At 40.3% G+C, this 26,931-nt stretch overlaps 3 protein-coding genes across 8 annotated transcripts; 1 reads left to right on the top strand and 2 right to left on the bottom strand.

The window, feature by feature from the left end:
• Window positions 1-64: 64 nt before the first annotated feature.
• LOC116179238 (facilitated trehalose transporter Tret1-like) lies at window positions 65-2,019 on the top strand. 4 transcript variants are annotated; one of them, XR_004146977.1, is made up of 7 exons: window positions 65-212; window positions 262-365; window positions 541-759; window positions 800-933; window positions 984-1,220; window positions 1,334-1,468; window positions 1,515-2,019. XR_004146977.1 is itself a non-coding variant. In XM_031498978.1 (6 exons), exons 1-6 carry the CDS (start codon window positions 152-154, stop codon window positions 1,988-1,990), a joined length of 1,413 nt encoding a protein of 470 aa, XP_031354838.1. In that variant the 5' UTR covers window positions 65-151; the 3' UTR covers window positions 1,991-2,019. The 4 variants fall into 4 exon arrangements, 3 of the variants coding, with proteins under 3 accessions (XP_031354838.1, XP_031354839.1, XP_031354837.1); XM_031498978.1 differs by having other exon boundaries at window positions 544-759; window positions 800-1,220; XM_031498979.1 differs by having other exon boundaries at window positions 812-1,220.
• Window positions 2,020-5,484: 3,465 nt separating this feature from the next.
• LOC116178871 (facilitated trehalose transporter Tret1-like) lies at window positions 5,485-7,502 on the bottom strand. Of its 2 annotated transcripts, none has more exons than XM_031498501.1 (7): window positions 7,379-7,502; window positions 7,151-7,318; window positions 7,000-7,103; window positions 6,730-6,948; window positions 6,282-6,684; window positions 6,102-6,236; window positions 5,485-6,052 (listed from the first exon to the last, which is right to left on the bottom strand). In XM_031498501.1, the coding sequence occupies exons 2-7, from the start codon at window positions 7,203-7,205 to the stop codon at window positions 5,577-5,579; spliced, it is 1,392 nt and encodes a 463-aa protein (XP_031354361.1). In that variant the 5' UTR covers window positions 7,206-7,318; window positions 7,379-7,502; the 3' UTR covers window positions 5,485-5,576. The 2 variants fall into 2 exon arrangements, with proteins under 2 accessions (XP_031354361.1, XP_031354362.1); XM_031498502.1 differs by having other exon boundaries at window positions 7,000-7,091.
• Window positions 7,503-12,392: 4,890 nt separating this feature from the next.
• LOC116179785 (facilitated trehalose transporter Tret1-like) lies at window positions 12,393-14,310 on the bottom strand. Of its 2 annotated transcripts, XM_031499627.1 has the most exons (6): window positions 14,190-14,310; window positions 14,038-14,141; window positions 13,772-13,990; window positions 13,318-13,726; window positions 13,135-13,268; window positions 12,393-13,088 (listed from the first exon to the last, which is right to left on the bottom strand). In XM_031499627.1, exons 1-5 carry the CDS (start codon window positions 14,251-14,253, stop codon window positions 13,162-13,164), a joined length of 903 nt encoding a protein of 300 aa, XP_031355487.1. In that variant the 5' UTR covers window positions 14,254-14,310; the 3' UTR covers window positions 12,393-13,088; window positions 13,135-13,161. The 2 variants fall into 2 exon arrangements, with proteins under 2 accessions (XP_031355487.1, XP_031355486.1); XM_031499626.1 differs by having other exon boundaries at window positions 12,393-13,268.
• Between the last annotated feature and the right edge of the window lie 12,621 nt (window positions 14,311-26,931).

Here is a 26,931-nt window from a genome sequence, read left to right as displayed (position 1 = left end):
ATGTGCGGTCTACTATCGCCACGTACGTGAATGTTCTCACACATGACTTTGCTCAACACCCGTGTGCAGATACAACAGTCTAAATATGTTAGTACATAATCAGAAAGCCATATAATAGGGAACCACATTAAGAAAATTAACAATATAAACGATGACAAATTTTATAAAGGAAAAAGTGCCACGGTATATGCAATATGTTACAGTTTTCTCTGGTATAGTAATTTATAAATTAATGCAGTTCAACTAATAACTATATTTCAGCCAGTTTAGCATCTTTTTGTGCCTTAATGGTAGGTACGTGGGCCTCCCCTTCCATCCCTAGGTTGCTGTCAAAAAATTCACCGATCGGTGTAACTTTAAACCATGTAATTACTGGAACTCCATCAATCGTGGAAAGGGTCACCATGGCATATTTTTGCTTCCGTTGCCATTTTTTGGGGATTCGTGTTTGGCTTTAAAAAAAGTACTGATCAGTAGCGGCAAAATGAGTCATTGTGACCCCTCCTGCCATGTGAACTTGACGTTTGACTCCTTTTACAGCAGGAGGCATCTTGGGTTACGTCAGCGCCACCGTTGGGTTTTACATTGGGATCCTTATTGACCCCCGTTATCCTAGATGTGATCGGACCGAAAAGGTCTCTTTTACTTGCGGCATTGCCTCTTACAATAGCTTGGTTTGGAACTGCGTTCTCTAAATCTGCTGTTTTACTAATATTGATGCGATTTATAGCAGGTTTAGCAGATGGTGGAATTCTTACTGTAAGTAACTATTGCCAGAGTCAGAGAATAATTGATCTAGGCATCTTTAAAGATTCTTCCACTGTACGTCGGTGAGGTTTCGGACAAAGACATCAGGGGAAAACTGATCACGTTTCACACAATCGTCGCCTGCATGGGAAGCTTATTCGTGCTTTCAATTGGACCGTTTATACAGTACCAGACTTTGGCGTTAACGTGCGGTATATTTCCACTAATTTTTGTAGCTATATTCTATTTTATGCCCGATTCGCCGTACTTTCTGATCAAGAAGGGAAAACTTGTGGAGGGAAAGCGTTCTTTGAGGCGACTCCTGGCCGTTAACGCGAGCCAGAATGCAATTGAAGCTCGATTAAATGAAATAGAACAGACGATAGCTAAAAGTATTGGTACTCGTAGAAAAGTTAACTTGTGGCACATTCTCTCCGAGAGACATTTCCGAATAGCGTTGTTCTTCAGTTTGAGTAAGGCTGTGCCATTCAGATTGCTGAGTGTTAAAACTATAAGAGTGGAAGTTCAAATTCTTATCGTTAACACCAGAAATGCCCCCTTTAACATTGAACTAAGCTACTTTTAGATTTAAAGCTGATCTTCGGAGTTAGCGGATGGACGACTATTAAGGCTTTCCTGCAAACAATAATTGGTGCAGCTGCAAGTAGTATATCACCACAAAGCTCTAGCCTAATACTTGGGATTCTTCAGCTGCCATCGGGTTGGTATCACTGCTACTACTGTAGCTATTTTATTACATATTTTAGTAACTGTCGCAGCATTCCTGGTTGACAAACTGGGCCGAAAAGCACTTTTGGTGGTATCATCAGTTGGTTGCGCAATTACGATGGGAATAGTAGGGCTATATTTCTATCTACAAGATGTAGTGAAAGCGGATTTGCAAATGGTATCATGGTTACCAACCATCTGCATAGCACTGTATTTGTCCTTTCTGCCAATGGGCATATTTACAGTTTCCAGCGTAATTCCGGGCGAAATCTTTGCAGATAATGTTAAAAGTTTATCCGCTGCCATTAGCGTAACATTTTCCGGATCTTGGACGTTTTTGGTTTCGAAATTTTTTTTACAAATATCGGATGCGTGGGGAATGTACGCGATGTTCTGGATTTTCAGTGCTGTGTGTTGCTATGGTGCATTGTTTGGTCTATTTATACTTCCGGAAACAAAGGGAAAATCGTTTATAGAGATTCAAAACTCATTAAAACAAAAAAGATACTGTTAAAGTCTCAAGTGTAACACATATATTCAATAATAAAGACTTGGTTGATATGAGTATAGCGAAATCTCTAATGTAATGCCTTCATGTAAAAAAAAAATTGGCCATCTAATTGGAGGGGTACATCTCTTGAAAAAAAATAGTTCACTTAATTACCAATTGCAATTTTGAAAGAAGAGTTACTTAATTCAACAAAATAGGTACGGATTAATCCGGAGAGGATTTTGAGGACGTTCGGTCTTCGACTACGAATTATTTAGCCACGCCTACCGCTGCGAAAACATGCGTTGGATTGGATTTATTTCATCTCGCCAATATGTTCAAAGTTTCGTGAACATTTTTGTATAAATTTTTGCTAACAAACAAGTCAGAAAATGAGTGCTAAAGCAAAAGCTTAAGAAATTTATGTCAAGAGGACCACTTAATTGTATGAGAAAAAATTTCAAGTACGAATTAGTGAGTTCCAGCATTTAACTCAAAGAAGGGTTAATCAACCCTCTTATATTGCAACATCTGTTGCAAACTGTTCACAATTAAGGTGTGTACTGGCCGTCACTCAAAGTCATCTGGGGGTAGTATGCTAATATGGAATATTTTAAGCCTCCCTAGGCGTTAACTAACTACGATATAAATAAATTGGACGCTGTAGAGACAAAAGCTTGAAAAGAAAAGTATCTAGCTCAGAGAATCAATAGGCTCGATTCGATAAAAAATTAGCAATAATCGCAATTGCGTTTCAAAAACTTCATTATTTCGAGTATGGATTTCCAATTATCGTACAAATAGATCACGAATAATGCACTGACCTCGTTTGCCCCAAGATATTGAAAATATGATGGTCATAATGCGAAACTTGTGCCTTACAAAAAATATGTAATGAAACAGAAACTTTAAAATGCAGAAAATTATAACAAAGCACTTTTTTTATTACATTCATTTATTGACGCATATTCTCCTGGATAGAGATCTTAAAGAGAACCGATCATTATTTCTTATACAAGTCAAGGAAAATTACGTTACCTACCTTTATTGTAGCGTTTTCTAGAATCAGTGGTTTTCCTGTAGTACAAATCGGTACTATACCCTTCTCGAGGTCCCTTAAAACTTGACAACAGAAACAAAAAACTGGATTTCCTGGAGTACCTGTTGAAGTTTTTTTTGAACCTTCCTCGTATGATTACCGGTTGTTGTGCAATTGTTCGGGCGGTGAACTTTCTATTTATATCGTCTGCATTCAAAGTAGCTTTACGTCATGTTATTATTTAGTGAATTAAAAAGGCCAAACGAATATTCAATGTTGCATACTCTCACTTTCGAATTAGAATTTTTTAAATATCGTTCCATCAGTTTAACTATGATTTATTCGCCAGAAACGTCAGTTTGTGATTTTATAAATTTATGCGATAATTTTCAATACGAATTTGCACGTATGCGTATCTGTCGAAAACACTTGACTATTTCCTTTGGGCGAGTGTCAGTGAAACGCTTGATTTTTTACCGACACTGCCTGCGTCCGTTGCAAAACTACGACGTTATATATTCCCTTGAGGAACGTTTATTTTAAGGCCACAAATGAACTCTTTTGTGCATGTTACAACCGATACCGTTTCTTCTTGGATCTATTTTATAATATGTCAGGAACTTCAATTCAAATCGACACTTCCGTACTAATGATTTGTGCGGCTTATTCGGAATTCGATTAACTACAGCCCTCGAAATTGAACTCTGGGACGGTTTTCCTCCTTCGCTAATCTATATTTTTTTGCCTATCGATTCTTTTGTGATTACAGGATTTTAAGATGTACTCTAAGGCAATCGTTGCGCGTCTCCTTTCCTCTTCTCACGTTCTACAGTTGGCCGGCATAAAAACCGAAACGGAACAAACGTCTACCGTCTAACGTCTAAAGTGCAACGTCTAACGTCTAAGAACGTCGAACGTCTAATGTCTAATAAAAAATGCTAAACGCCAACTATCCTGCTCACGCTACTTTTTTCCGATTATTATTTAAGTGTTTTCGTAAGCAACATGCCACTGTTTTATCATCTCTGATTTTAGACGAAAACCGTTTTCACACAGAGTATGTGTATGCTACCATTTCTTCAAAATCAGCTCACTAGAAGTTCATTCAATTTGTCTTCCTAATGTAACTTTATACGTTCGCAATTTAAGAATAGCTATCTACTTATAACGGCGAAGTTAATAATAATTACCTCGATATTAGTTAGAGCGTTAGATATTTTACTTCCGACAATTCGCACATTTTTATACACGAGTTTAACTAGGCCCTACTAGAATTCAGACCAACAGAAATTAAAGAGAACTTTGCCCACGAATTTGTCGTTGAAGTAAAGAGAATAAGATCACACCTTACCATGTATTAACGTTTGAGCGTTCTTCTCTTCTAACGAATTCAACCGACTCTCCATCTTTTGGACCAGATTTTAATAATAAAGTAATATATTGGCTTGTATGCCATTCTTTTCCCATAAATGTAGAATCGGGGGTGAGAGGATATGCTCACATCCCCTTTTAATTCTGGTCTAACGAGCGAACCCATAAATGACAGTACTCGGGACCTATTAGTTACGAGAACGCAGACTGGTATTAGGGGTTGAAATGAATAGTGTTACACAGAACCAATTAGAGGCTCTATTAACCCCACTGACAGAATAATAATAATGATGTCTTTATTATAATAGGCATAGTGCAGCTTAGGTCTGGTTCTTACAGAATTCACATATAATAAGACACTATTTGATCTTACTGTCAGCAGGGGTAAACAATATGGAACCAACCTAAAACAGTGTACTTTTTTCGGAACACTTCCATGCATACTCATGAAGTGATAAAATTAAAATATGAGTTATAAGAGGAGGAATTAATCCTTTCAACTAAGTTAATATAATTTACTAGCAGCCTGCGAAATTAGCAAACTTAATTCCATTTCAAATTGAACAGAATTTACCTTGTAATGAATTATTGCTGTAGTGGTTGGCACTGAATATAATTAACAAAATCTTCTCAATTGCACATCTCTAGTCAATCTTGCACCTTTTCTAACTGGAATTGATGAATTTCATTCAACGACTAAATTGCACTCCATTAGTAAGTTACTTTCTTATTCTAGAATGGAAGGTTTTGAAATGCCCCCCGAGCGCTTTCTCTACAAGTTAAATATCCATTCCTTAAGGACAACATAAAACAATTAACCATGCTAGAAAAATCAATTTTTCGCCATTTATTGCTTCAGTGTCATAACTGCTGTAGTTTACGTGCTTAAGATTGCAAACTAGCGCCTCTGTTTTGTTTAAACGGAAAGGACACGTTCCGCATATTAGTCATAGCCAACCGGGATGAAAATTAATAGGTGTCATCTCAAACCAGAGCCTGCAAAAAGGTACCCAATTTTCCCCATTCGATTTTGAATTATCGTGCTAATTCCTCAATCTTTCTTTCCTCTATAAACCGGCTTCAAATGAAGAAATCACGTAGCTACATGCAAATTGAAATTGGTTCTTTATTATCGTGAAACACAATCTTTAAACGGTACCAACGACTCATCAGGAGTCGTTGCCGAATAACTGCGGTTCGTCAACAACATCTACTCTTGGAAAGCGTTTCCTGTATTTCTAAAAATGACCTTCCTTTCGTCTCAGGAAGCACAAATGTAGCAAACATGGCACCATAAAAACAACATACACCAAATACCCAAAACATAGTGTGCATTCCCCACGCCTCGGATATTGGTAAAAAAGTTCTTGCTAGTAAAAAGTGGCAACTGCCAGTAAATGTGGTAGTAATGCCGGCAGCAAGACTCTTAATTTCGTCTGCAAATATTTCCCCCATTATAATATTCGGTATCGCACCAATTCCTATCGGTTGCATAATGGAATAAATTACAAGGCATGCAGTCGGCAACCATGACACGGCGCTTAGGTCTATTTCCGCAACCCTTTGCAAGTAGAAATAAATTCCTTCTAGTACAAGCATAAGAGCGCATCCCAGGGTTGATATTATCAAAAGTATCTTTCTACCCACCCTATCAACCAAGCATGCTGTTAAAATCACTGCAATGCAATAAAGGTCAGTAACGCAAACACAATCCGGGTCATTTACCAGGTGGTTGCTGAGCAATAGCAAATATTAGACTGGAGATTTCGGGAGAAATACTGCTTCCCGTTACTCCAATTATTGTTTGCAGGTATGATTTTAGTACTGTCATTCCCCCAAAGGCCGTTGCTGCTCTTAAATCTGAAAATAGTAATTAGCTATTATTAGTATTCAAACAAGTCTTACTGAACGATATGAAAATGGCAAATCGAAATTGCTTCCTGGAAAAGATATGGATCACATTAAACTTATGGGTAACTTCAGACCGAATCGTTGCTTCTATTTCTTTGATTCGTTCATCGATTGTGGTATCATCAACATCGTTGCTTAATAGTCTCCGTAAAGAACGTTTGCTTTCTGCACCTCTTCCAGATCTTAGAAGAAAGTATGGAGATTCTGGTAGAAAAACAAATGTGGTGGCAAATAAAATTGGAACAGCGGCGCACATGAAACTTAATGTTTTATACTCCACAAACGGGCCCACTGCTAGTACAACCAAATTTCCCAACCCCGCAAGAATGGGATAAAAGGTAATTAATTTTCCCCTAATATCCTTGTCGGCGACCTCTCCAATATAAAGTGGCACCACCTGAAAGTCTTTTGCACTTAAATGGTTAGCTAGGAGGAGGTTTACCGTTGCAATGATACCGTCGCACACGCCCGACAGGAAACGGAGCCCTATTAAAACCTCCGCCGACCTCGAAAACGCTATTCCAAGCCAGCATCCAGCTATGGGCAATGAAGTGCTTAAAAGGGACCATTTCGGACCGATTACTTTGAGTGGTATCGATGAAGTTAGTGATCCTACGATGAAACCAAGCAATGGCGACGATGCTACCCAAGAGACTTCCTCCTAATTATTGTAGCAATTCAAACCCAGTTTCATTAAGCGTCCATTACTTACACTATTTAATGTGACACCAATCGGCGAATCCGACGAGGTTAATTTTGGAATAGACGGCGAACCCCACGACCCTATCATATACGAACAAATCCCTGCCATTGCGGCTAAAAAATTTTGACTGCAAAGGCGAAAATTTTTTCGGTGGACATACCTGACATGACCGCTACATATTGCATATATCTACATTTCTCAAATAATTGTCTCATTATTGGAGACTGGCGTGCTGCAATGTTTTGACTACCTACGTAAGTATTTCATTTCCGAAATGGGTATTTTAAATCAACAATATCAGCAGCTACCTTCAAGTACTTCAAATAATCTATCAAGGGTACGTAACCAGTTTTATTTTGAACGTGAAATTGCTCTAACAAGAATTTACCTGTATTGTACCGCAAATTTTGTAACGCGTGGTATTTCAAAAAAATAGTTTATGTTATACTGTTCTGGCAACTATAACCACATAATCAACTCAGCTAATCATAACGTAGTTTTAAGTATTTCGAAAAATTGCGTGATACGAATTGTACGAAAATAATTATAATCGGGTTAAGGTTAAGTTGTAGATAGCCCCTTCTCTGCTTTATGATTTTACAAAAAAATAGGGTCACCCTACTAAAACCCCCACTCTTGTTGATTAATTCCACTTTACGCATGTTGCATTTCTGAAGCCCTAATCGCGGTTTTAGAGTTACACTTACAGATCAACGACTCCAAGCTTTCAGATTCTATCTTTAATAATAACAAAGTTACCCATGCAATCCCACGCGATCTGGGACACACTGTATATCTATTCCATGGTGGTTTGAACGACCACCTAAAAAAAACTTACGTTTTTATGAAAATGCACTAAAGAGGAACAATTGTTGTTGAGGTCTTCCCTTTCTCAAACGGTTCTGTAATACTCTTGAAAATAACGTAGGTAATTGTAATTAACTAGCTTCAAAATCAAAAAAATAAGTTGTATGAGATTTTTTTAACATGAGGAATTTGGTTTTTGAATGAATTTATTACTAGTGTAAGAGAATCTCCCAGCTTGATGCACTTTATTGCTAAGATTATAAATAGTTAGTAGAGGGAATAACAACCATTTTTTTAATTTTTTGTCAACCAAATTTAAAGTTGAGTTCGAAAAGTGTCCAGTTTAACATAATTCGTACAACCTCACTGCCTCACTACCGGAATTCAACTTAAAATTAGCCTTTTTTTTAGTTGCTTTAAAGGAATGAGAGTATTCTTTTTACTTACGACCATTTGAGTTGAATGAGAGGTCCGAAGAGCCTCATCCTTCAGGTAGGTATAAAAAAGTAATTAGGGTCATTCCCCTGGGAGCTATATTACTTAAATGTTTATGTTGTAACCGAATGAGCTACTCGATTAACAATCAAATTTTGGTAATGTAAAATAACCGTACTTCCAACATGTTTCTTGTACTTTCGCCATTACATTCTTCAAAAAGTCATATTTTTGTCGTTGTTAATTCAGGTTTTCAGATTGTTTAGATCTACAGGGTCGGATCAGCTACCAACACCAAAATTTAGTATGATAACTCTTTTCTAGGTCGTAATTTGAGCTCGATTAATCACAACACCATTTCCATTTGACCATTTCAAATGAAACAAATTTATGAGACAAAATCAATCAATAAGCTGATAAAAAGAGAGGCATACATGGCTTATAAACAAAGTACCACCCACAAGCGATCTTTTTTAAAACGAAATGTTTCTATTATCAAGAGGATTTCTAAGAATGCAAGAATTCTCGTAACTGATTCTTTACATACCTAAAGTAATTGATGATTGCGTGAGTAACAACTCAATTAATTCCTGGGAAAAACGTCTTTGTTTCGCATACAAAACTTTCTATATTACCATTGATAATAATACAAAATCAAAAAAATCTTTAACAACAATCATAAAAATAATATTACCAATATAGATTCTGACTTAAATTCAATACCATTAAATGAGAAATATAACTCCAAAAATTCCGATAATTTGAGGAAAAAAGTATTAACAAAGTGTCTGATGGAGATTTATCTGCCGCTGTTAAACTTTTATGTTCAAATGATTCTCTTCCTGATTTGGATAGTTCAACTTTTCGGGAATTACAACTTAAACATCCCCGAGCTCACCCTGGTTTGTCGATTCCCAAGTCTGAACCCGGTATAACACCTCTTTTGATTAGTGAGACTCAACTTGGGTATTCAGAAACTCGATCCAATGAAGGTTGAAGCTACTGATATTCTTACTTTTTTTGTACCTATCATTATTGTTATTTCATTATAAACTATTATTGTCATGGCAATTGACATTAATCGTTTACGGGATACTGAACTACAGTATGAAGTCGAAATTTAGGGGTGGTAAAGTAGGGTCTACTGTCGCTGAAAGTAGAACCATTCTTAGAAAATTAATAGAGTTAGAGAAAACACCTGGACATGCCTTGCAACACCTAAAATGATATATATTTTAAGATGTAGCCCATCATGGCATTGCATAAATAGATGAAGTGGAATGTTTTGACAATCAAATGAGAATTATTCTCGAAGACATAACGAACAACTATTTAGAAGATACATCATGGACCCAGGCTTCCTTACCAATAAAATTAAGAGGACTTGGAATCCGTGTATCTACTTCTTTAGTTCTTCCGGCATTTCTTACATCTGTCAATAGTGTGAAACACCTGTGGACATCTATTTTACCTGAAATCTTTAATGATTCTCCATATATTTCATGCGAAGAAGGAGGGAGTAAACTATGGAACTCCAAATCAAATCCCATTCTAGATATAAAATCCAAACGATTTCAAAATCAATGGGATCGCCCTATCCTAAATAAAACTTTCGAAAATTTGTTAACTTCAGCTACATCTATTTCTGAAAAGGCTCGAATATTGGCAGTTTCTTCGAAAGGTTCAGGAGCATGGCTTAACGCTTTACCAGTAAAGTGTCTGGGTACTTGATGATGATAGTTTTAGAATCGCCATTGGGCTACGTCTTGGTTCATCAGTTTTTTTTTTATTGACGATTTATTTGGAGGTACAAACATCAACCTTTGTTTTTAGCACCTTAAAAACTACATTATTATTTTTTACAGTTTATTGATGAGGTCGGTCACTTTAAGGTACTGGACTGTGGCAGTAAGTGTGGCGGAGTCATTAGAATTTAGGGCTTCCTGGAGGTTGTTGGCAACTCTAGTTTGTATTCCTTATAACTGTATTTGTGGTACTTTAGTAAATGAAAAAGGGGCCCATGGTTCTAGTTGTCGCTTCAGCGCTGGTCGACAGTCAAAACACCATGCTGTGAATGATATAATTAAGAGCTTTAGCTGGGATCCCTTCAATTTTGGAGCCTCAAGGAGTCAGCAGAGATGATGGCAAACGTCCAGACGGCATGACTTTAATTCCCTAGAAATTTGGCAAGCTAGCCGTATGGGATTTTGCACCGATACGCTTGCATGGTCACGTATCTTAGCTTCTTTCAAGTGTCCTAGATCCGCAGCAACATCGAGCGAAAATGCTAGAATAAATAAATTCCAGAATTTGACGAACACATACCTTTTCTTCTCAGTGGCTGTAGAAACTTTGGGTATATTTGGTTAACAAGCTTATAAATTCATTAATGAAATTGGAAAAAGAATTTCTGATTTTTCAAACGATACCCGTGCAAGCAGTTTCCTTTTTCAACGGATTAGTCTGCCATCCAAAGAGGAAATACTGCTTCAATATTTGGCACCATACCACCACATATAAACTATTCTACTTTAATAAAAAACAATTAAAATTTGAATAATCCAAAATATCCGGTCGTAACTGCGATTTTCAAGAAACAGAACGCACAAATACAAAAACCAGTAGCTGATGTTGCTTCTGAAACGCTTATTTACTTGCACTTAACATTTTGATTTAAAATACAATGAGTTCATTGTAATTTCAGATGCAATATTGATTCTTTGATGGTGGAAAAAGCCCCTTTAACTGTTTCGAGATTCATTTTGAACGACGTATTAGATAAAACATCTTAGAACACAATACTTTCTACTACAGAACTTTAAACTGGCTCTTGCAAATACCCCTCAATACGGCAAAACTACCAAAACCATTAACTGCCCCGTTTTAACATCTAGAAAACCAAAAAAAACTTGGATTAACGTCCACTACCAAACAAGCAACGATTTACGTCATCCTCCGCTGTTTAAACAATGTTTCCTCTCTCAGTTTCCGCCTCTCCTCTACTTGAATTTGCGCCTCCAGAATTAATGTAACAGACGTTACAATTTTATTTCTCCTCTTTCCCTCGTTAATTAAATTAGGTGTGGTTCTTGGTATATTAATATTCCTCGACTGCTCATCGTCTAATAAGGGTAAAGGGATAAATAATAAGTCAATAATCTTGATTAAAATTTGAGATGGTTCCTATTTTCATAGAAATATCGCATTTGCTGTACGAGAATACAATGTAAGGCAGATGGCATTCCCAAAAACATACTTCGCATTGATAGGAAAATTTTATTTATCAATATAAACTCAATGTGTAAAGCATCACTGTCATGTGTTAAAAGAAAATTAATTATATTTATATAAACACCATAAACCTACAATAAAAAAATTAGCGATTTGCGACACGTAAATATGTTAAGAATGTCCAGGCGCTAGTCTAAAACTTTACAAGCAAATTTTACTTTTTAAATTTCATTGCCTTTATTTTATAGTGGGCGGCAGCAATTAGCTACCCTTCCCACTCAACCCACTATACAATCACAAACAGCCATGTCTTACCTGGGATTCGAACCCAGGACCCTTGTAACCAAACAAATGGCGTCCACGAAACCACCGACTTAACGCAAAATATGGTTAAAATCGCACGAACCGTCGAGACTATGGGCGTGGTTTCTTGTTTCGATGTGGAATTGAAATTGGCGTTCTAGGTGTACTCTGCACGGACCGGTTACAGAATCCACGAGTAGGGTTAGTAGAGTTGGGAAAGCCTTCTTACCTCTTAAAGCGGCTTCGGAGATTAGTAGTCGTGGATCATTCATCCCCCGCTGCCAAACTTCCGTACCGCAGCCAACCGCACCCCGGACCCGCAGCAGTACCAACAGCCAGACCAAAATGCAGCGGTGTCTTTGTATATGCTAACGGTTCCCGTAGTTTGAAATTTGAAATTTTGAAATCAAACTTCTCACAGTACTGATGTGTACCATAGGGAAATAACGATTATAGAAAACGCTAGAATTAAAGGTAACGAAATTCGTTTTGAGTTGTATTCAAAATAATGAGCGGTCCTCTAAGAAGTTGCATCCAAATTTCTGTAAGGTTTTGGGTTTTGAAGCCTGCCGTCTGTCAAGTACTTTGTGTAAGAAAAAATTCATCACTACCATAAAAAGTCAAAATTGATTAAGAGAAAGGGTTTGTATTCCACTATTGTAACAACATTCCAAGTTCAACACCTTTTTGAACACAATTGGTACATACATTCAAAAATCCGAATGCATTACATTCAACATCAAAATCAGTTTAACTCAATGCATGAGGGTATAAGTTTCTAAACAGAAATATTTATTCTACAATCCACTAATTTGAATTACCTAGGTAACATTTTGGAACCAAGAGTCAACAACATCGACCCTTGGAAAGTCTTTCCTGTATTTCTAAAAACGATCTTCCTTTCGTTTCAGGAAGCATAAAGGTAGCAAAAATGGCACCATAAAAACAACATACACTAAACATCCAAAACATGGCATGCATCCCCCACGCCTGCGCAATTGGTAAAAAAAATCTCCCTAGTAAAAAGACGCAACAGCCACTGACTGTTATTGAAATACATGCTGCAACACCTTTAATTTCGTCGGCAAAGACTTCTCCCATAATAATACTCGACAACGAACCAACTCCTATCGGTTGTGCGATGGTGTAAATTACAAGGCAAGCAGTTGGCAGCCAAGAAACTGCGCTCAAATTTGTTTTGGTAATATCTTCCAAATAGAAATAGAGACCTTCTATTCCAAGTGAAAGAGCGCATCCAAGGGTTGATATTATCAAAAGAATCTTTCTACCAACTCTATCCACTAAATACGCAGATAATATGGCTATAAAAAAATAAAGGTTAAGTAAGACAGAACATAGTTCAGTTACCAGATGGTTGTTGCGCTATAGCAAAGCTTAGACTCGAAATTTCGGGAGAAATACTGCTTCCTGTTGCTCCAATTTTGTTTGCAGATACGGTTTTATTACTGACATTCCTCCAAAGACGTTTATTAATCTGAGATCTAAAAGCAAATTGTGACTGTAGCAATCTACAGAATTGACGTTTCTTACGTAATGATATGAAAAGTGCAAAACGAAAATGCCTCTTTGAAAAGATGTAGAGCACATTACACCTCTGGCTAGCTTCACAATGGACTCGAACAGTTGCTTCTATTTCATTCATTCGTTCATCAATTGTCGGTTCATCTACACTGCTGCCTGATAGTGTACGCAAGGAACACTTGCTTTCTTCAGTTCTTCCAGTTTTGAGAAGAAAGTATGGAGATTCGGGTAGGAACACGAATACGCTCCCAAAAATAATAGGAACCGCCGCACAAATGAAAGTTAATGTTTTATACTCGACAAAAGGACCCACTGCCAGTACAATAAAATTTCCTAACCCGGCAAAAATGGGAGAAAATGAAATTAGTTTTCCTCTTATATCTTTATCTGCAACCTCTCCGATGTATAACGGCAACACCTTGAAGTTGACTATGTTTTTGAATGCTTAACATTTTCACTTTACCGTTAAAATAACTCCATCACATACACCTGATAGGAAACGAAGCAGAATTAGACCTATAGGTGACTTGGAAAACGCTATTCCAAACCAACACCCGGCTAACGGCAAGGATGTGATTAGAAGAGACCACTTGGGTCCAATCATCTTAAGCGGTATGGGAGAAACAAGTGATCCTACAGTGTAACCGAGCAAATGCGAGGATGCTACCCAAGACACCTCCTCCTAATTAAAGCAATATGCAATTAAGAAAACCTGCAATTAGTACTTACACTATTTAACGCGACGCCTAGTGGCGAATCTGCAGAGGTTAGCTTTGGAATAGACGGCGAACCCCATGACCCTATCATAAAAGAACAAATGGCTGCCATTGCGGCTGAAACGTCTTTCTGTAGGTAGGCATACGAAATCGAACGCATCATACCTGACATAGCGGCTAAATATTGCATATATCGACAATTCTGTAAGATTTCCCTTAAACCTCTCATAATTGTGCCTCAATTTCCAGAGTAAACGTTGTGACTACACTAGTTATTTGCGTACACGGCCAAAGTTTAATTGTGTAATTTGAATGTTACTATAAACAAAGATAATTTTGCTATAAATAAATAATTAGTTCCCAAAAGTCACGTGGACTAATTTCCCTAACTAATTAAGCTAACATGTTTACTGTATCAACTGCAGTTTCATTCATTAGTAGCTCTTCGTCAATACAATCCATCTAATTCCATTTTTCTTTACGCCCTCTTTGTTTTAAAATCACGTATCAGCTAGATTTTCCCTTTATTCCTTCATTTCTCATCCATAATGAATTCCTGTGTACATGTTCCTATTCAAAATATTTACACACCTTTCAGTGCTAAACAAAATTTGAATCCAACCAAAGGAGCGATATCACTGAAATTAAATACAAATTCCAACTATGAACAAAATAACCAAGTGTGATCGGATTATTATCAATAAATGCGATTGCGATAAAAATCTGATTAATGCAATTTATATTCACAGGTCGGTTCCTTTAAGAATATTATGATTCCGTTAAATAATTCTTATACAAAATACAGTTATTGATGAGACTGGTGCTTTCTTCAGGTTCAGATTTTTATTGAATAGAAGTGCTGTCCGTAAACTTACTTACTTGTTGTGAGTAAGATGCACAAATTAATTGTCTTTAAATTTTTATCGAATGCCACTTATAACTTAGCGTTATATTAAGAGTACAGTGCGTCGCGGGATGAGGTCACTACCTATACTTCATTTAACTTTAACGTTATCGTACCAATTATATTATTTACACTCCCATGTTTTCGTTTACATAGGAAATGTGTTAATTATTTACACCGTAATTGCCGGTAGCCGATCGGAAAAGTTCTTTGTTTATAACGGCTAATTTAATATCGTAATAGTGTGTAAATCGTTGCGTCTATCCGCACAATTCTTTTTACACCCAATGCAATCGGCCCTGCTATAAGTCAGGTTCCCAAACAGTTTTATCCTTTACCGCGTCTTACGGAAATTTGCACAGGGGTTTCTTTGGAACACTAGAAACGGTATACTTGAGTAAACGATAAAACTGTCGCGCACCAAGTTCGAAGTCAAGCTTCGAATTCCGCTTTTTCTCTTTCGTTGGCTATTTATGTTTGGCGGCTGGAAAAACCGAAACGGCACTCAGTCCAGTCGTCGAGTTCCCTTGTTTCATTCTACTAATACAGCGGTTATTAGAACTGGTCGGGCTCGCGCTTAACTAAACTTTCCATTTCATATTTAATTCTAAAAGCTCACCGTTTATCGATTTTATCTCTAAACACACTTTCGTTCACGTTTAATAAGCAGCAGTATGTGTAAATTTCCTATAGTGAACGAAATACAAATTTTAAAAAATAACTGCAAAGCGATCACGCTCGAGCTGTGCTCAGCACGGACCGACTATAGAATCCTCGTTTTGTTACGACGACTAGGAGAGGGGTTGCAACTTCCACCCCACCATCCACTAGCGCCCTATTGGCCGCGTCGCTAGACGCCTCTACCGGAAATCGTTTATAAGCAGCGCACCGACAGGGGAACTTCACTTGTGCCTGGGCAAGCCTACCTTACCCTACACAAGCGACTGAGGCTGGTCGCTTGGGCTCAAGTACCGTCTCCGCACGCCATCACTTCCCGGCTTGACCGTAGTCAAGTCCGGCGCCATCCCACGTGCCAGAAGCGATCTTATATATGTACATATAGCCTCTGTATTATTTGTAAATATTGTGTAATATACGTTTTCAACCTCCGTTTGCCACTTACGTTACCCCGCCCGGTAACAATTGGCGCCCATACGTGTGAGTCAACCAGCAGCATCGCGCTCTGAGGATCTACGCCCACGCTCCCGCGACAGCCGACGCGCAACACCATGAATACGAGGAGCAGGAACACCCCGACGTCCAACTCCGGCGCCGACGAAGGTATCGACACTCAAACAACGGAGATGACCCCGGCAATCAACCCCGGTCTGGACCCGGCAACCCCGTCCAGTGGCGCCCAACACTCTCAACACACCCTCGACATGCTAAAGGCGCTGACCGACGCCCTCCAGAACGCGCAGAAAACCGCATCACCGGACCTACCGACCTTCAGCGGCGACCACCTGGAGGACCCAACAGTCTTCTTCAGCACGCTCGAGCAGACAATCCAAACCACCGACCCGACGGAAAAGTTAAAAACAGCAGCAGCACAACTAAAAGGGGAGGCTGCGAAATGGTGGAACAGTTACGAGGCATTTTCACCGACATACAACGACCTAAAGAACTACACCCGCGAAAAATACGACAGCAGCAAGATTCGCGGGAAGATGCAATCAGAATTCTTCGGCCGAGAACAAGGAGCAGAGTCGCCGCAGCAATTCCTCCAGAGGAAGGCACAGCTAGCAAAACGGCTGAAGATCCCGATCGGCGAGCCCCTCGAGCTACTGAGAGACCTGCTGCACCCACGCATTAGAGTAGCCTTTTTAACCACAACACCCACTTCACTCCTCGACTTGGTGCGTCACGCCGAGGAAATCGAAAACTGCAACAAAGCGCTACCTCGAAACAACCAACCCAGACCATCGCCACCAACCCCCGCCGACAGACCTCCCAACACACCAAAGTGCCACCACTGCCCGGAATATCACTTCCACCGAGACTGCCCAGTACTGACCCGCCGCCGAGACCAGGGAAACGGGGCAGCGGTCGGGAACAATGCCCGGCCGTCCACCTAATCCAGACTGCGACCCGACCCAACCTACCAACGCTGGCAGTCAAGGTACGCGGAAAAAGCGTAAGAGCTCTCCTCGACTCCGGATCATCCCATAACTTCATCCAGAAGGAGCTCGCGTGGAAAATCCACCATAGCAACCACCAAACAGCCGGCCTAGCGAACCCCCGCCATCAGCTGGAAGTCATCGGCACATCCAGAGTCGAGTACACGCTCAACGACAAGCAAGAATCGGACGACTTCCTGGTGACACCAAACCTTGTCGTGCCCATGATCTTGGGACAGAAGTGGCTCCAAGAACATCGAGCGGTGCTGGATTACGAGAGAGCGTGCATCCACTGGGGAACCCATACAAGGCAGACAACACACTGGGACCAAGCTCCGAACCGCGGCCCAACAACGAGCGACTCCATAAACTTCGCCGGAGTCAAGCACGGGTTCCAACCACCACTCGATCGACGCCTGGCCACACTGCTGGAAACTTTCGGTAGCACACTGGCCGATCCTGCAACGCCCACAACAACAGCATCCACCACACATCGCATCCGAGTCACCAAAACAACGCCCTTCCGACTTCCGCCATATCGACATTCGCCAAACAAAAAGAAGGTCATCGCGGATGAAGTGGAAGCTATGTTAGCAGCGCAGGTGATCGAGCCCAGCACGTCCGAATATTGCTCGCCCATCGTCATAATTCAGAAAAAAGACGGCCGCCCGAGATTCTGCATCGACTACCGTCGTCTAAACGCCATCACAAAAGACGAGAGCACCAACCTGCCAGTCATACAGGAGACCCTCCGAGACCTGGGGACGGCCAAAGTTTTTTCCAGCCTGGATCTCAAATCAGGCTACTGGCAGGTGCCGCTAGAGACGGAATCCCGACATCTCACCGCGTTTTCAACCCCTGATGGAGCGAGTTATCAATTCAAAGTAATGCCGTTCGGGCTCAAGAATGCACCTGCTACGTTCCAGAAGCTAATGACCCAGGACGTTCTCGCCGGGTATTTACGGAAATTCGTCATGGTATACCTGGATGACATAATAATCTACTCAGACTCCTGGGACGAGCACCTCAAACATCTACACCTCGTGCTGGAACGACTGCAACGCCACAAACTCCGCTTGTCCCTCGAAAAGTGTCGCTTCGGGGTGCAAACGATCCAATACCTGGGCCACAACATCACGGCGAACGGGAACCGCCCGTGCCAGGAACACATCGAAGCAATCCGGACCGCAGACCGGCCCACCTCGAGGAAGAAGCTAAGAAGTTTTCTAGGATTGACCAACTGGCTACGAGAGTACGTGCCCCGGTGTGCCGAATTACAAGCACCGTTGGATAACTTACTAACAAAGAACACCCCTTTCCGATGGACAGCGGCAGCCGACGTCGCCTTTAGCCAGTTAAAAGCAGCACTTAGCAAACCACTCCAACTCAGCCGTCCGGACTTCGCCACTCCATTCGTGCTGCAAACCGACGCCAGCGAAAACGGGATTGCGGCCGTACTCTTTCAAGAACCCCACCCCGGAGAGAAAAAAATTATCAGCTACGCCAGTGCCAAACTTAACCACGCGCAGAGACGCTACCATATCAACGAACAGGAGTGCTTGGCAGTAGTATGGGCCATTAAACGATACCGGCCATATCTGGAAGATAGACGTTTTACGTTGAAGACAGACAGCCGCGCTCTCCTGTGGCTGGATCGCACAAAAGACGAAAAGAGCAAGCTAACTCGTTGGGCATTACGGCTCCAAGAATTTACATTTGATGTGGTCCACTGTCCGGGGAAAGAAAACGAGCTTCCAGACCACCTGTCCCGCCACCCATCAGCAGAAGAAGCCGAAGAAGCCACGGCAGAAGACGTAAACCGCATGCTGCCACCTACGACCACACACGAGTCCAAACAAACCAACAGCACCCCGGTAATCGCGGCAGTGGAAGTGGCCAATTTGGCGGACCATGTGAAGGAGTGCCAAAAGACAAACGAAAACGCCATCGTTCTGGTACGCACCTGGCACAGAATACAGCAGGAAGGACCAGCGACACCAGCACAAGCAAGGTTCAACCGGGATTACACGGTGGACAACGGTTACCTCTACCGCAAAGCACCCCAAGGGAACCTACTCGTAGTCCCCTGCAGCCTTCAACCAGCGGTACTAGAAGCGTACCACAACGCAGCCACAGCTGGACACCCAGGAGCCGAAGAAACGGAACGGGCCATAATGACACATTACCACTGGGCGAAACTGGGAGACACGGTGCGGAATTATGTACGAGCATGTTGGATTTGCGCGGCAGTCAAAAGAGGCCCGGTCCAGGACGCCACCGTACGCCCACGCAAACCCACACGACCCTGGGAAGCGGTTTCCGTAGACTTGATGGGCCCCTACGACGCCACACCTACAGGCTACCGCCAGATAGTCGTGATCACGGACCTCTTCAGCATGTGGGTGGAGGCATTTCCAGTAAAGGAAGCAGTCGCTCCAACAGTGGTCAGAATCCTGGAACACGAGGTATTCGCACGCTATGGTTTCCCGAGAGCGATCATCTCAGACAACGGACCGCAATTCACATCAGTGACATGGGACGCGGCACTTCGGAAGTGGGGAGCAATGCACTGGACGACGCCCATATGGCACCCGCAGGCGAACCCCGTCGAACGCCGGAACCAAGAAATCAAAAAGGGCCTCCGCACTCATCTGGTGGGACAAAGCCCCAGCGCCTGGGCGGCCGTACTACCCATTGTCATGTTCACGTTACGTACGAGGAGAAACGCCGCTACTGGACTCACGCCGAGCCACGCGCTGCTAGGCTACGACCTACCCAGGCCAGGAGAGTGGAAAGCCAGGGATCGACCACCTCCACCGACAGGAGAAGCCCGAGAGGAGGTCGTACAGACGGTGCACAGGAACCAGGCACGATCCCGCAGCCGGTACGCGAACTACGGGCCAGCCCGCACCCAGTACCAAGTAGGCGACGGAGTGATGGAAAGATCCAGGGACCAACACTCCGGGAACTTTCACATGAAGTACACAGGTCCCTACACCATCGAAGCGCTGGCGGGCACAAACGCGTACTGGATAAGGCGAGGAAACGAACTGGTAAAGGTGCACGTACACGATCTACGCCCTGCACCCAACCAACCCACCCCGGCACCAGTACCGGAACTTCCGCCAAGAATCATTTCACCGACGCCACCACGGAACCAACGACAACCCCGTCACCGCCGTTTGCTACAGCGCCTGCACCCCGCCGTCGCAACCCCTTTACAGGGGGGGGATACTGTTACGACGACTAGGAGAGGGGTTGCAACTTCCACCCCACCATCCACTAGCGCCCTATTGGCCGCGTCGCCAGACGCCTCTACCGGAAATCGTTTATAAGCAGCGCACCGACAGGGGAACTTCACTTGTGCCTGGGCAAGCCTACCTTACCCTACACAAGCGACTGAGGCTGGTCGCTTGGGCTCAAGTACCGTCTCCGCACGCCATCACTTCCCGGCTTGACCGTAGTCAAGTCCGGCGCCATCCCACGTGCCAGAAGCGATCTTATATATGTACATATAGCCTCTGTATTATTTGTAAATATTGTGTAATATACGTTTTCAACCTCCGTTTGCCACTTACGTTACCCCGCCCGGTAACAGTTTTTTTGGTTTAGTAGTGTAAGCAGCAACGAAATAAATACTTTTCCTGGTTCGTGTTGTGCATCGCGCCGCCTTCATCTGGTCACCTGACGTTCTCGCTTGGTAACACCTGGCGCCACCTGGTAGCAATTGGCGTCCGACAACGTGGTTCTTTGACGGCAACGCAACCTCGACGACACTCCAACCAGCCGGTAATGACGATTAACACCATTAACGCCACACGACACACTGGTCCAGAAAAACTACCACTCCCGCTGAACAGTCCACCATCACCTCCAAGGATGTTCAGCGCTGGTTTCTACCGCCGTTCATCCCCCAGCTAGATTTAAAAGTACTCATGAAATATGGAATAACGACGAAATTATGTGAACTTTGTATTAAGATTGTGGGAAGTTTAGGACTTCTCCCGTAATTTTTTTGTTGAAAACGCGTAATTAAGATACCCTTTAGACATTTTTATCAATTTCATGATCGTACCTGGGAGGATTAATAATGTCACGTAACCATTAGATTCTCTGAAACACGCTTCAGTGGTTACACTTACAAGTTTGTATATTGGATTTCATTGTTTAAACTGTAAAGTAAATATAAAATAAATACGTTATTTGAAATTGGTGTTTTTTATTATTTTGGAAAACCACTTCTGAATATCACATTGTAAATATTACGTACTCACTTATACCTATTCTTAAAAGTACAATTAGATATAGCCCCATGCTCACCTCCTGTTGATGGAATGACTGCGGAAATATTAATAAAAAAGGAGTAAATTGCAAAAGTTAAACAGTTATTTGTTTGTAATTCAAACAACAGATTTTATACTTTGTTTCAATAACACTTTATAAATCTCATAATTAATAACAAAAATGTTTTTACTACTAATTAAATCAATCTGTGCAAATTAGCAGAGAGAAAATTGTATTAACACTTTTCTGTAAAAAGTAAAATATAATTTTGGTTTGGGGGGCGGCGATTTTGAGGGGCCCATAGGCGCAAAATATGTAGATCCATCCGGTCCTGATTGAATATATACCTTTGTAAATACAATGGTATTATATAATAACGCTACAGCAAAATCAGTATTGTCCCATTTAAACTTATTAAATTTTGATGACAAAATTCAGCAACAAGTCTGATGGTATTGTAGCTTACTCTGGATCTGGCCTGCCCAGTGCTTTGCGGTTTGAATTAAGTCTGTATCCAAACCACAATCCTCCTGTCCATCTACCTAAACCCTGAATTGAAGCCGATAATAGGGCCTCCTAATATGGGTGAAAAGGAGAGACATGGATTGACCTCCAGCCTCCTTGTTCTTTTTCAGATATTCCAACAATACCCCTGCCCCACATAGGTCTGGATATCTGAAGTCTTTATTCTGTTAATGTTATCAATAATTCAGGTCAGAGTTGGAATACTTTGGAGCAGGAGCTAATAGCAATGGCGTTTTTGAGTTAAACATGGCAGAGAAAAAGTTTGACTATTGAGGGCCGTTGCATAGAGTAAGAGCCGAATTCATAGTCCTTTCTAATTTCAAACTCACACTCATATCCTACTAATTGCAACCTAAGCTCTGACATTGGTATTCAGAAACAAATTGGACCCAATGATACCTAGTGGTAAAAATTTTACTGTAAGACTATACCTATCCGGGCCTCACATATTCTCACACCTAGGTCTTGACTCTGGTTAGTCTCAAACTAAAAACACCTTTTTACACGAAAATCAGGCGTAACCCCTGATCTTGCTTCCATATTGAAATGGAAAGTCAAAATCTAGTGACAAAACGGATTACCGAATTCTGCAAAATTCTCACCAGATTCTTAATCCACTATTACATTGCTTAAGCGTCGAATCTGTAATAGAAGCCCTGCAGATTTCTATGGGGTATTCTGGTATGTTTCCGAGTTCCCGGAAAACTTCCCTCCTACCATGAGGGAAAGGTGTTTTGCCATCGGATGTGGTATTCCGTTAACAGAAAGTAACCTGTCAAAGGGTTCGAAAATTAAAGGATCTTCGGTAGGAATAAAACACGGGATACCACGGTTGAAATACCCAGAAAAGGGCTAGAAACCACTCCTTCTGCCTTATCTTTATTAATTTTTTCAAGAGTCCTCAGCATTAAAGTAAAAAGAGGGAAAACTCTCCAATTTAGTGTAAAAGTATTTACCCCGAAAGCTTTCGGACCAGCAAACAAATTGATATCTGCAACACCAAATCTCTCTGAAGGCAACATTTTCAAGACCATTCCGTCTCTTGGGGTTCCTATCGCTTTATCCAAAGAGAATGCTAGCCACCTTTGATTATACGGTCAGATGTTTCATAATGCTCTATAAATATTAATTAATCCAGTTAAATTGTATTTTTACCAGGAAAGTTGTGGGGTAGTTTTGATTTCTTTGATTCTATATGTTTTTTGGGGTGCTGAATCCGAATCTGAGGTTTGCCAACAAAATTTCATGACGCAACATTGAAAAAAATACAAAAGAAGTTGAAAAATATATTTTTTTGGCAGTTTTGTGCTTACAACTTGAAAACTATCACCTTTTCGAAAATAGCCTTCCTATTCAAAATTAAAGTACATATAATTTCCTACAGATTCCACTATTTAGTTTTTTTTCCTCGATAAACCGTTCGGGCTCAAGCGCCAGTTGAAAATTGGCGTATTTCGGCTGTCTCCACAAAACATAGTTTTTTCGCACTAAAACCCTACATTAATATTAAGCAATAAGTGAATTCCTTGCATTTACCTACTATTATTTGAATTTTATATGTAAGGGTGGTTTTTTCTCATTTTCATAACGTTCAAGGTGTTTATTGTAGTCCAGAATGGTATGAAAAGTTAATTTCTAACGAACAACAGTATATCATATTATTATATTATTTATAATACTTATATTGTGCTATCTAAAATTATTCCCACTCTCTTCCGAACCAGATAAAGAAATCACCTCGGAAATCACAAAACCCTACCGTAGCATGTTTGGATAATTATTGTTGAATTTGGGAAAGTGGCGCTGTGGTCATTATTAATTAAAAAAATTCAAATGGCAAAAGGGGTAAATTGATTTCCTATTCAACGGAATTATCCCTCTTGCTCCAGTGTTCTGAAGAATCACGTACTTACTCCAGCTTAAATTTCTCTGCTATCAACTGAACCCGATTTATTTCTTTTTTGTTTACATGTTAACCAGCGACAAAAAGCGAGTTCATGATTTTGGACTGTCCGTCCGTCCATCTGTGTAACTTTGTGAGGGTGTGTATGTATGTGTATGGGAGAAGGGCCTCGATAGGTCAAAGAGTAACGTACTCTTTGCGGAGGTACACGGTGACGTAATGGGCCTTGGCTCATCTGTGAAGGAGTGGGAGAGTTTTATACCAGACGGAACTGTTATAAAATCTTTTGAGGAGACCGGTAGACAATGAAAAGTACGGATTTATATTGGCACAGAATAATAATAAAACAATAATAAAAGATGAGTATTTGCGGATACAGCCGAAATACGCCAATTTTCAACTGGCGCTCGAGCCCGAACGGTTCATCGAGGAAAAAACTAAATAGTGGGGTCTGTAGGAAATTTTATGTACTTTCATTTTAAATAGGAAGGTTATTTTCGAAAAGTTGATAGTTTTCAAGTTGTACGCACAAAACTTCCAAAAAAATATCTTTTTCAACTTCTTTTGTATTTTTTTCAATGTTGCGTCATGAAATTTTGTTGGCAAACCTCAAAATATGGGAAACGATGCCTTTTTGATATTTTATCGTTACAGTCCGCCACACAACACTTTTTACGCTCACATAACTTGTTCCTATTTTAAATCTTTCAAAAGTCAAAATTGACATGTGTAAAACCATGTGTACGTATAAAATTGACGATAAAAATATTTCCTGTAACGAGCAAAATTACAGGTTTTGCAAAAAAATATTTGAGTCTGCGATAAATAGTTCTCCGTACAACCACGGGAAACGCTGTAATCAGTGACAATTTAGCGCCATTTATGTTTCTGTTCTGTGAAGGTCTTATTCTGTGGACAACTGCTTCACTTGACATTTTATTTAATGTCAACTGTCAACCCGATAAAAATCGTTCGAAAGGCGATCTTCCTATGAACATGAATTGCCAATTTTAGTCGGCCCGATCAATGTGGATACGACTACAGTTGGACCGATTCTCGTCGCCCCGATTCGGTGGACATCCGGCCTTAAAGTGGCTACTCAACTCAACACGATGCAAGTGCTTACGCCTATTCTGTTGTGATATTTTTGAGATCTGAACCCCCTTCTGAAGCCAATATTCAATTGATCTTCCACAGGTGTACTTACCCTTAAAGAAAATGAGCATTCCTACATTAGAGCTAATGGCTGCTACCATTGGAGCCAAATGACGTCCTACTGTTTTAGAAAACTTGGATTTTCGTAATGTTCCTGTGTTGTGCTCGCCAGATTCCAGAACTGTGTGGTCTTGGATATGAAAGGAAGACCAATGGAAAACTTTTATCTCGAACCGACTCCAGGAAATTGGAACTTTAATAAAGTGTGGAGAGTGCAGAGTGTAATCCTCCAGACTTACCTTCGAAAGGTTTGCTCTTCAAAGAAATTGTTGGAGTGAAAATGGTGGGAGGTTTCTTTTTGACTGTATAAAGATCCTTTGGAGTGGCCTATAGTCCAGGCTATACATATAATATTTCTTTTACAAAAAAATTAGTTAGCAGTTCAAACCGGGTTTTTCATGCTGGTGAAATGATTAGAAATTGGGGGAAAATAATTAAAACAGCTGAATTTTTCCGCGGGTGAAATCACGGGAGTTGAAAGGGGTGGAAACTGGTATTTTGCAATTTGTGGCAAAACTGTTAATTTTAGCCGAAAGTGTTCAATATAAAAGTTATAGAGAATGACAAATCTCACGATTTCTGAAAAAAACCATGTAAAATCTGGAATAAACTTCGTGAGGATTTTATTCATAATTCCTGTAAATTAACGATCAACAGGCCCAGATTAATCGTATCAGCTGTAACACAGCCAGGAAGAAGAGTTAGTGAACAAAAACAAATTGTTCAGGAAGCAAAAGAATTCGATTTTACTTCGAATTGCTTTTATTGCGGTAAAAATGCTTGAAAAAAGCGTAAAAAAGATGTTTTAATTATGGCAGTTGGGCACTAGGAAACAAAAGAAAATATTTTAGCAACATAAAGAGGAGAGAGAAGACCGGTTTCAAAAACTTTTTATTAACGCGGATCGAATACGTTAATTTAGTTGCAAAAAAAGCTATTTACCTACTGTCAAAAACAGCGTATTCTTAAAACTGTTCCCCCAGTTTTTGCCGTTTTTCTTAAAATTTTTCTATTGGAATAATATTTTTTATTTTTGATTATTAAAATGTAGGTCCTTACGAAAATGTTTCTATCCCGCGCACATCTGTGCAATGAAAAAAATAGATTTTTCATCCCCTTGAAAGAGGCGGTTTTTTTCAGAAATCGTGAGAACTTGGAAACGGTTCAACTTTACGGGCCCAAAAAATTATCTCCTTTTTTATTATAAAACAAGCTATGTTTCCTCCAAATTTCAAACCCCTACGACTTTTTTCGCAAAAATAAGAATAAAAACGATAAAAACAGTTTTTCCGGTTTTTCTAGGAAAATTGGAGGTTAGGTATGTGAAAATAGTGCAGATACAAAAGTTGCTCTCTTTTAAACTCTATCTTTTACATTGAAAATTTTCGTCTAAAATTAATACTTTTTCCACAATTTGCGAAACACCACTTTCCACCCCTTTCAACCCCCGGGATTTCACCCGCAGAAAAATTCAGCTGTTTTAATTATTTTTTCCCAATTTCTAATCATTTCACCTGCCTGAAACCCCAGTTTCGCCCAGTAACTAACTGTTTTTGAAAATAAATTATTTTAGGGCTATTTAGCCTGGACTACTAAGCAAAATTATGAAGTAGAAGAAAACAGCATTGCAGAAGAAAGAGGGAAACATGTTAATAATTACTAGTAAATCACACCATTAGGTACTTCCGATTGGTAAATATTACAGATATTGTTCCAAATACCAACAAATATTTAACTTGGTGGCATATGAACCAGAGGATCTACGTCAAAGCAGCGAAGTAGATAAAAGGCTTGCGTAGTTCATGATGTAGTTTTCGAAGTTCCTTCTCGAAGAAGATTAATGACAATGTTAGCTAACACATGCATATTTGTACATACATAATGGATAGTGGAATTTTTTGTAACTGTTTATTGTATAGGTTATTCAACTATACATGCTTATATTATTTTATAAATTAC

Source organism: Photinus pyralis, unplaced genomic scaffold (genome assembly GCF_008802855.1).
Source record: "Photinus pyralis isolate 1611_PpyrPB1 unplaced genomic scaffold, Ppyr1.3 Ppyr1.4_LG8, whole genome shotgun sequence".
Taxonomy (NCBI): domain Eukaryota; kingdom Metazoa; phylum Arthropoda; class Insecta; order Coleoptera; family Lampyridae; genus Photinus; species Photinus pyralis.
Note: the sequence above shows the minus strand (reverse complement) of the source record. Positions and strands in the feature narration are given on the sequence as shown.